General features: G+C 36.8%; 1 protein-coding gene across 1 annotated transcript in view; it reads right to left on the bottom strand.

Moving 5' to 3' along the window:
* Window positions 1–480: 480 nt before the first annotated feature.
* Window positions 481–11,091, bottom strand: part of LOC136242096 (uncharacterized) — a 59,955-nt gene continuing 49,344 nt past the window's right edge. Inside the window, exon 2 of the mRNA XM_066033482.1 lies at window positions 481–720. Within this exon, the coding sequence (XP_065889554.1) occupies window position 720 (1 nt within the window). The 3' untranslated portion in view covers window positions 481–719. The remainder of the gene's footprint in view (window positions 721–11,091) is intronic.

The following is an 11,091-nucleotide window of genomic DNA, read 5'->3' as shown; positions in this document are numbered from 1 at the left end:
GCCCAATCAAAACGACATTGCTTGGGCAAGGGCACCTCTGCTTCCAGTACTGACTCTGGCCCATTGATAGCTTCTTTCTGGGCTGGTGGGAAATGTGAAATGACCTCAGAAAAGAAAGTCTCAACATTACCTTCATGTTTACTTCATCAGGCTCCTTATAAGGCAACCTGATGCAATACTGTAGATAACTGGCAAGGCCAAAGACACAACTATGAACTGTTAATGTCTGTAAATACCACTAGCATTGGCACAGAATAGAGTTGATAATAACATGTAGATTCCAGAGCTCAGTGCATGCTTCATTTCAACTGGTTTACAAAGAAGTTCGCCTTGTAACCCCAAAAGTAAAACTAGTCCAAGTTTGGTATTTTAGAATATTTTCACTCTGTTGTCACAGGCAATTATAAATTAACTAACAGTTTTCCAAGGCAAGGTGTTGATAACAAAGATATAAGTTCTAGGACTATCTTTTGTGGAACTGTCAGATTCATTAGTTCTTAAATCAGAAATGCTATTAGCCACTTAACGATATTATACACGAACACATGCACACACTATCACACGACACTAGTATACACACAGTCACAAGCATTACAATATGGATGTGTCAATCATGCATGCACACAAGTCAGTGACATATATAGTCAATCATGTACAACAAGAGATTCTTGATAGTGAAAGTAGCCAGGATGTCTCCTTGCTGCACCTTTTCTGTTGTTTCTAAAATAATGTGTAAACAAAAATAAGCAAGTACGTACACTATGCACACATACACACACACACACACACACACACGCACATGCACACACACACACACACACACACACACACACACGCACACGCACATGCACACACACACACACACACACACACACACACACACACACACACACACCTTGCAGGATTTGCAGTAATAAGATCATCAAGTGGCTGGTATTCATTAGATTTCTTGAAATATCTGACAAAACAATGAGTTGCTAGGTTGATACCAGCTAAGCAGCATAAGAACAGAGGAAGGACCAACAAAGCTATTGTTATTCCGGGAGCAACAGACTGCAACAAAGTATAAATATTATATTAGCAATAACTAACATTATGTTTAATAGTAGTCCATCAAAAAAGTTCAACACCTTGTCTTTGTAAGGTTGAGCCCACATGTGGATCAATGCAATAACCACTAAGGCTATCTGAAGACAAAACAACATGTTGTAATAGTTATTGTTACCTACAAACACAATTAACATGATCACTTGACGACATATCAGATAATAAGCAGCAAACCAGCGATACTTGTCCTTGTAGCACCCTTGAAAGTGATCCAGTAATGGTTTGATCTTGATGAAGTTAATTTTCCTATTTAACAATGGCTCCAACAATAACAACAATGGTAAACCAATCCCTACAACCAGTTCACAGATCACTGCCACAAAACCATAAATGGCATGACGACCATGGAAATATCTAATGTGTGGAGATGCATATGTGTATACCTCATTAACATCAGTAAACTTGAGTGGTCTCAGTAACTGAAGTGAAGTGGATGCTAATGATGTGTAAAATAGTAATAGGAGAAGACAGATAACACGAATGATACATCGACTAACAAGTACTGTGAACATCTAGCTGCCAGTACAATTACCAATGTCAGTATTGAAACAGTAACATGCAGCATGAGAGTAGTGGATAAACAACTGGTCTATTCCACTTAATCCTGTCACAAAACAAAGCTGTCCAAGAAATTCTGGAGTAAGGTTTGCAAAGCTTGACAAGATCCTAATAAGTTGAAATGTTTCATCAGAAATGTTTGTGTTAACACTCAACAAGATACCCAACATACTGTAGTAATAGATTATCCCATACATATATCCTGATGATATCCGAAAGTTGAAGTACATTAAACTAAAGACACCAACTACCACTACAATCCAATACAAACAGGTCAACGCTAACACTATCATTCCTGTACTACAATGGTCTACACTAATACAGTCTGTAGAGTCATAAGCTAGAGTGTATCCTGGACCACATTCTCCACAAGCAGTCCGTGACCTGTGATTGTTACACTGAGCATCAACTGTTTCTGGTAATTCAAAGTATCCTTGTCTGGTCTCCTTGCGAAACTTACAATAATGGTTAGGACACAATGATGTAGTTGGTGTTCTTTCAACAATACCAAACCAGTAACCTCTTCTGAAACTGTCATGATACTCCACCACATAATGATGGAAACAAACACAAGTCTGAGTCACTTTGCTGTACACATTTCCAGGATGATGACTACAAGGTACTAGTTCCACTACAAGTGTAGTGTTTATATTCTGCAGTGAATACAAAGTAGAAATCAGATTTACAGTGCTAGTGACATTTATAATGTCATTTAGTTCATCCCCTCTAAATCTAATACTAAGACTTGTAATATTATCAACCAACAAGTAAGTCTTGCTATGCCACAATGAGACAGATGAGCAGTCTACACATTCTATACTAAATTGTGATGGTATCAAAGGTTGTCCAAAGTAATCAAAAGTAGCACCATTAAACTTCACATCATGACCAAGAATATTGTTAAGGGAGCTTTGTAGTATCCTCTCTTGCAATACACTGACCATCCAGTGTGAGCTTGTGGACATCTTCATCGACCAACACGTGATCATCTGTATTAATAGTGACATCTAGTAGACCAGCAAATTCTTCTGATCCAAATGAGAAGCAATATCCACCATCAAGTCTAAATACTGAAATGATGGAGTTACCAGAGTCAGCAACATAGACATTATCATTGTGGACCGCAATACCAGTTGGACTGTTCAGTTTTCCATTGTCAGATTTACTGCCAAACTGGAGTAGATAGTTGCCAGTGGTGTCAAACTTTAGTACCCTGTGGTTGTTACCATCCACCACATACAAGTAATCATCACCATCAAACACTACTCCTTTGGGATTGTTGAATTCTCCATTTGCACTACCAATGGTACCAAATGTTTTAACCAGTTGATCTTCACCATTAAACAAGTGGACACAGTGTTTGGAGTTGTCAGTTACTGCCCATGTGCCATTTTTACCAAATGAAATATGACCAGGTGACCTCATGTTGTCAATATTCAACACTTTACTGAGCTTGTGATCTGTAGAGTAGTGTCCAATTAGATCCTTCATGGTTGATAGCTATTTATGAACTAAATTGAGAGCAGTTAGCACATTTAGCTAATATCAAACTTTATTATATTTATGCTACCACGATTGCACTTTTATACCCATTGAGTTGTAATCTTACAATGCTAATGTAGACCATTAACTAGTCACCCACCTACTGCAATGTCACTTATACTATACCCGTGATGTAATATTGTACTACTAATGGAGACCATTAATTGGTCACTCACTTATAACTGTGATGTAATATTAAGCTCTTTGCATCTATAATGTAATATTGTACTGCTAATGGAAAGTCACCCGTGTATGAATGTACTATTTAGTTTTATATTACATTAGTTATCAGTGTATAAATTACACTCCACAACATGTTGCTACTGGCGGTGATATATAGTGCAATAAAATTAAGCATAGAATACCTTAATTATGTATTAATTCAGACAATTGGCCACACTGCTTTTCTTCCTTCTCAATAAAGGACAAAGTGCTATACAAACACTGTGTCACATAGTTACTAATACTGCTAAGCTATCATGAAGGAAAAATGAGGCTGATTTTTGGGTTTGGACAAGAAAGCCTTTACCTTTACAATAATGCTAGCCTTGCATTGAATGCTCAATTTTCAATAATAACTGACCAAGTCAGTAATGTAGCTGTCATCTATTGTCTAATAAGGTAAGTTCAGTTAACAAACGTTCTTGTATGAGACAAGGTGGAAATGTGATGCACTGCTAATCCATTGTGTTCTGCACATATAGGCCCACTTTAAATCCCATCCTTGTTGCATTTTGTTAATTAGGATTTTGTTTGTTACATCGGTATGTGAAGATAAAACATGGATTGTTGATACCACTATACTTTGACTTTATCATTTCTCCCATAGTGTGTTATGGCCCCCCTAAGTCAGGAGATACGTTCTGTGACCAGTTGTTGCCCCTCATCTCGGGCTTCCAATTCCCGAGGTGAACTCCATCTGGTTCAAGTTGTGGCTGTACACCAGAGTGAGATGTGGCCCTCCCTCCATACTACTGACCAAGGGAACTAAGTTTCCCACCATCCTGAAGGTTTGTTTGTGTTGTGGTAATTATTGTGTGATTGTTCTATTAGAGTATTTTGTTATCTATTGTGTTTTGTAGTTTATTTGGTGCACTCTAAGTAACTCGGTTTTACTTCAACATGTATGTTTTTGTTTGTTCATCTCAGTAGCATGGTCTTATCCATGTTTGGGACCCAAATAATGTGGTAGCAAGACTTCATAATACTACTCTTAAACTTTAATATTATGAACTCCTGGTAGTAGTTATACCAAAGGTCGTTTGTTGGTGAGGTGATCATTAAGTAAAATTGTGTAACTTGTGTTCATCATGTTGTATGACTGATGGTTCAAAGGAGATTGGTCATGTGTCAGAGACCTCCAAACACAGTACATGGTATTGATACCACAATCATGAACTCATGTGATATGTTCTACTTAGCTATGTAGCTAATAATAATGTTCCTTTGAAATCACAAGATGTTATAATGACACACAACCAGTCCCCTGTAGGCTGACATAGCACAATGTCCGTCCCTCTTCTCCCTTTACAGGGTTGTAGTAAGGTGTTGGTGACTTCATGGGGTCATGATGGAGCTGTTGTATCCGCCACTAACCTGCTAATCACTCTAAATGATGTCCTCACTCATTCTGCAGTTCTAGTAAATTACGATGAATTAATTCCTTAGTTATAGTGTGTACATATACACAGGCTCATGGGTGGTTGTCTGATGGAGAAGTGCAGTATGTCTCATTTCCTTTTGATGACACATCCTCAGGTAATGCTACTTCATGTACTAAGTAGATCAATTGTTTTGGCAATTGAATTGCATTTAAATTTGACATTGAAAACTATGCTAATGCAAACAAGCACATTATTGATTTTTGATAGATTAGTCATGGAGTTTAACAGTTTGTAGAATTTTGACCATGGCTATCATAGTGACTAACGCAGAGAATGTGTCCTGTTCTAGGCATAACCATTGAGAATGACTGTAGTCTTCGTGCTCTGCCCTCAAGTATGGCTAGCAACAGTTGTTAAGCATTTGCAGTGTGCATTTCATATGCAAGCTCTCTATACATGATTTATTTAGTGGGAATTTTGTTAGTGATTTTCCACGTTACCATATTCAGGGCATACCGAGGGAGTTTCCAGGGTTTGAAACCCCTTTGGATTTAGTTACAAACTATTAGAAATTGAAACTTCAGGTTTCCAGAATCTATCATCTATCATGGAACAGGACACATTTAACTTTTATCTTAGTTACATAATAGTTTCTCACACCATCACATGATAACAACATTATTCAGAATTATGATTTTGGTGAAAAGATTGAGATACTCTAATAAAGCAGTCAGGCAATATAAACTACTCTAATATAACAGTGGAAATCCCTTTCAAAATTCCTGTGTACAGCCCTGATATTTGGTGGGCTGTTAATTTGGCAAGTAGGTAGCAAGTTAGCCATGAAATTGTGGTATTGGTGATAAATGAAACGTTAAATACTCTAACAGAACGTACACTTTAGGCAAAATACTAGTCACTTCCACAGTTCGGACAACAGAAATGTTCGGATAATTGATGGCCAGATAATGGAGGGACCACTGTATACAGTACAATCAACTGTGTGTTTTATTGAAGTAGTGTATGTTGTATTAAAGTAGTTGAAGAACAGGACTCTCTACTAAAATGAATGGTTTACCAGTCCAAAGCAAATTCAGTAGTCCAACCAGATATGAGTGCAAAGATACATTGCATGTAAAACATTAGTGAATGAAGATATGTAACTGGTTGTATGTTTCATCAACCTCAATTACCCAAACCCCACCTAGTGCTAGTTAATCCTTGTACTGTTTGGATCTGAATATAGTATTCTGAGTATCTCTGAATTTATGCATGCAATTATAACACTTTAAAACTCTAATAGAAACAATCAGTTTTAATGTCAATAGTTTAGATAGCTAAGGGTTGAAGGTTGCAGTTTGTTACTGCTTAACCTGTTAAAGTTTTTAATCTGAAGTTGTGCCATGTAATAGTACTATCTAAATATTGGCACTTGTCATATGCACAACGTTTAGTGTTGTTTTGTTGTGCCACTGCATGTAGAGGATGATACGATATGTTAAGTGGAGATATCAACAAAACAGTCCGTAAAAAGGTACAAATGTCCTTCTTGTGTGTAAAGCACAATGTACATGACACCAATGATGTATATACACATTGTTATACAGAATACCTGTGGTAAAGGGAGGGCATTTACAAAATAATATTGAATTGTTTAGGACAAGAGTGCTAGCAACTCTGTCTCTGCATGATATCTGAAACTCAATCATAACATGCCAGTATATGTTGAGTCCATAAATTTGGAAGTGGGAAGAAGTTTACATTCTGTCAACAACTCTTCCCGTTGTATTCTAATTCTCCTAAAGTAGCTATTCACCAAAGTCACTTCAAGGACCCTTTTATACACACCATATTAATGTCAGCCTTTTATGATTAGTACGATGGTCGTAGAGAGACTAGAACATCCCATGCCACTCATGAACATTTCATACAGTACGTGTCATATCACAGTTCCATTCTGCCATTGTAAATACCTGTAAAGCAGTGATGATAGCTACATTTGTAAAATATCTGTCATTGTTCTCAGTGTTATATGTTGACCTTTATCCCAAATCTGTAGATCATGTGTGTATGTATCAAGACACATGGTAGTGTGTCGGGCAGCCAAGAAAGCCGGGCCACCACACCATGAGTATATTGACAGGAAGAAAGAAAACAGCTTTTTCACGTGTGCATAGCCCTTCTCCAAAGCACACCATTTTTGCATTATAGCTGTCCCCCAGGTAGGGTAGGTCACACAGCAAATTTGATTAAATTTGCAACAGCCATTGCGAGATATGGGCATTCAAAGTTTCAATTTAATTTCTTCGTTTCTTTCTTCTTATGCCATATGGGGGGGGGGGGGGGGGGGGGGGGCTACAAGGGCTTTAATTTATTTTCACACCTTGCAAAAATTGCTATAATATACAAGTGTGTAACTTGGTTTTCTCGATCTTTGGCACAAATGAAGAGTATGTAATGGTGGATTCACGTACCAAGTTTGCTGTGAATCTGAAGAATGTCCATGAAGTTATGAGCATTTATTCACATAAAAATATCACACTTCTGTCATGGCTACATGGTAAACCAAGCATAGGAATAACTTGAAAATTGGTGTGTAGATAGGCTGATCATCATAGCAGTGCCTTTTGTTAGTTTGAGTAGCAATAGAGTTACAGCGACATAGTTATAAAGCAAAAATCAAACAAGTGTAATTTAGGGGTGCAACACATCGATATATCGATATATTGCAATATTTTCTATCACAATACAATACAATATGTGTGATGAAACATATTGATATATTGCTTATTGCAATAATATATTGCTATGTTACAATATATTACATAATATTGCAGGGTTGTAATGAGCTGTGGCTTGTGGATAATTAAGCCTATGCAGCTGCCACCCTCCTGGAGGGCAGGAATCAAAGCCACCAGAATGTAATTGTTGATGTTTTAGAAGCCACATATCCTAAACAAATGGTGCTGGTTGTGGTACTGCCTACTTGTACTGTAATACCTATTTAATGACTGTTGGCCATTAGCAGCTTTTGACTAATGGGTGTACACCACATGACACTAATGCTATCTGCTGTATCTTATGATGCTTATTATATCCATGAGTTATTTACACAAGTATAGCACTTTAACATTGCCAGAGGCCCTAATCCAAATATTGCAATACAGCAATATTTTTAAAGGCAATACGCAATATGGTATTAACCTGTATTGTTGCATCCCTAGTGTAATATCACGGGATTGAGATACTCTAATAGAGCAGTCACCAGGGGGCAAAAAGGTGTACAAAAAATGTTGAAAAAAACTCAAACCAGGGACCTCCATACCTAACACTTGCATCCTTAACCACTGAACCACTGCTGTCTTGGGTGATCACCTCACTTAATTTCTGTTTTATTAATGAAATTTCTAGTTTAAATCTGCTTATAATTAAACATTTGTAATTTCATAGATCTACCAATAGAAGTACTAGATTGTTCTAGAACATTCTATGTATGTTCTATTAGAAGTTCTCAAAAAACATTTCCACTCTGTTAGAGTATTACAATAATATTATCAAATATTGAAGTAAATCATGCATTGTATTTATAAGTCTGTCTTCAATAATCATCATTGTATCTGCATAGAAAAGAAGAAATGTGAGTAAAAACAAACCTCAATGTCAGCCATAGGCTGGTTTTGGGGTCTTATAAAGTACAAAAAGAAGTGAAAACCACACAAAAACAGCCAAGCTGTGAAAAAATGGTGCGGCCTTTAAAATCCTGGGTGAAAAAGTTGTGAAATCAAAGGTGGCAGCCAAGAAATGGCTGCAATGATGTTAATGCTAATAAATTTGGCTGTTAAATTTATTAGCATTAACATCATTGCAGCCATTTCTTGGCTGCCACCTTTGATTTCACAACTTTTTTCACCCAGGCTTTTTAAGGCCGCACCATTGTTTTACAGCTTGGCTGTTTTTGTGTGGATGAATAATAGCCATCCAACCTTTACAAACACAGTGTCTTGTTGTGTACCCTTTTCTTCCTCACTATATACTTGCTTCAGGGTTTGATAGGCTAACTCAGTGATTACATGAGTAGCTATATATGTGAGTAAAATATGTACTTTTTAGACAAGGCAAAAGACTTAGTTTGAAAGTTTTGGTTCAGAGAAAAGTTGTATAATTTGAATGTAGAAGAATATTTTACATGCAGTGGAACATGTCTAAGTATCACTTTCTGGCTGACATTTCTTGGCCATAGTTGTACAGGCTGGACTATTTCACTTGTGTATTATTTTATTATATACAGATTTTGGATTACCAGCTATTCAATGAAGACAGGTAATATTTATAATGTCGTGTCACTAAATACTGTATTACTGCACAATGAAAGGTAGGGTACATAATGTAATTTATTGCAACACAATAAATTGAAGTTAACATGCCTTGGTGTGGGCATAGAATGGATAAAGTGCAAATCTACGTACCATACCATAATAAATGAAGCCAACATCCTTTAGTGATAAACTAGCCTTTCGGATAAAGTAATTAAATTCAGCAACACAGAATCCATGAGATGACTGTAAGGTCCATTAGTGTGGTATTGTACAATAGCAAAGTAGCCCAGTGCTAGCACCACAAACTGAAATCAATGCATTTAATTTGTTTCAGGTAAAACTTGAATCAATCTTGTAGGATACATGAGACATAATGATGTCATAATGATTCATTGCAATAAACTGGCTCGACAGGTTTGAGATCACGAGATCATGCCATAGTGCATGGCGTGTTCGCGGACAGAAAACTTTTTTCCCTCCCTCCCACCCAAAATCATGCATTAAGTATATGTGCCAGTGCACTATTGTTGTATGAGTTTTGTATGGTTGTCCACATATAAAAAAATTGAACCTTTGTATGTATAACTTAGTTACATTGTTTTTTTTTTGCTTGGTTGTTGTGCGTCCAATTACTGATATTCAACTTAGATACACATAATATAGTTAAACGGCAACTGAGGACCAAGGACAGGTGGATGAAGTGCTAATTATCTGTGCATGGTCAAACCAAACCAATTACGCTAAATTTAACTTATATGATTTTATTCATTGGTTGCTGCTATCACGTTGTGTTGCTATGCATATATGGTACATTGCTGCAATCTTGTACTAATTGGAAGACATATTTGCTTCATGGTCAACTGTAAATCCAGTTATGCCACATCCACAATGCTTGTCTGCGTGGCTTGTGCAAAAGTTATTACATCCTACTCCAACAATCTCCTCAGTTACCCTTTCCCCAAAGTACTTGTGTATAGATATTAGATATCTGTATGAATGTTAGCTGTGCTTAGTGCTGTTATGTATATTTTGTGGCAAATGTGCAATGGTATGTGGTAGATATTTAGATGAGTGTTTGTTTGTTGTTTGGTGTTGTTGCATACACTTTATGGCTTTGTGGAAAATGTTATTGTGGTTAGAACTAGGAAAAAGTAGGCAATAGAGCTAGGTGCGGTGGAAGGGTGGTGTGTATAGCTAGGAAAACATTATATAGTCATGTCTATTTTGTATGCACACATACTAAATACATGGTAAGTGGTGATTGCACCCTGGGGGTGTGCACTGCTCAAATATGCCGAGTGCACACCACCCTGGGGTGTTTCCACACCAATCAGCATGTTAACTTTTCCCTAGACCATAAACAGACAAGGCTTTTTATTAGGTCAAATTGAGGCCTGCTGTACAATTGATTTGAAGTTGTGAACATTAAATACACAAAACCTCATTGTTGTAAGTATGAGGATAAAATTCAAGTAATAATGCCTCTAGTGAGTTTCAGGCCATGTAATTATTCCTTCTGTATATTTGAGATCCCTCGGCTTATAGTAGAGATTTCTCCCCTACAAGGAATGATAGTATTACTGTACCTACAAATGCATATTAATTATTATGTGTTTATTGTTTCCTTTACAATTTCACAGTTTGGAGAAGCAGATACATGCTAGTAGGTTACTAGCCTTAGACGTGATTAACTTCATTGCTGAGTACAATGTGAGTGACTGTTCCTGATAGAATAGTTATTGTTCTTGAGGATTTAGTCAGTCAAATATACAAAAATTAATATTGTAGTAACTTATAAACATCACTTCGAGTTGTTTTGAAATACATTTGGGCCGTAACCAACTAACAGTGGAACTTCTATAAAATAGACACTGTGGGACCAACTGACTTTGATGAAAATCTTATTGTTGTACGAAGGTTGTCCTTTTCAGAGATAAAATTGTATTGATGAGTCTATACGGACC

This window comes from Dysidea avara, chromosome 13 (assembly GCF_963678975.1).
Source record: "Dysidea avara chromosome 13, odDysAvar1.4, whole genome shotgun sequence".
Taxonomy (NCBI): Eukaryota; Metazoa; Porifera; class Demospongiae; order Dictyoceratida; family Dysideidae; genus Dysidea; species Dysidea avara.
The sequence above is the reverse complement of the archived record's forward strand: the minus strand, read 5'-3'. Positions and strand labels throughout refer to the sequence as shown.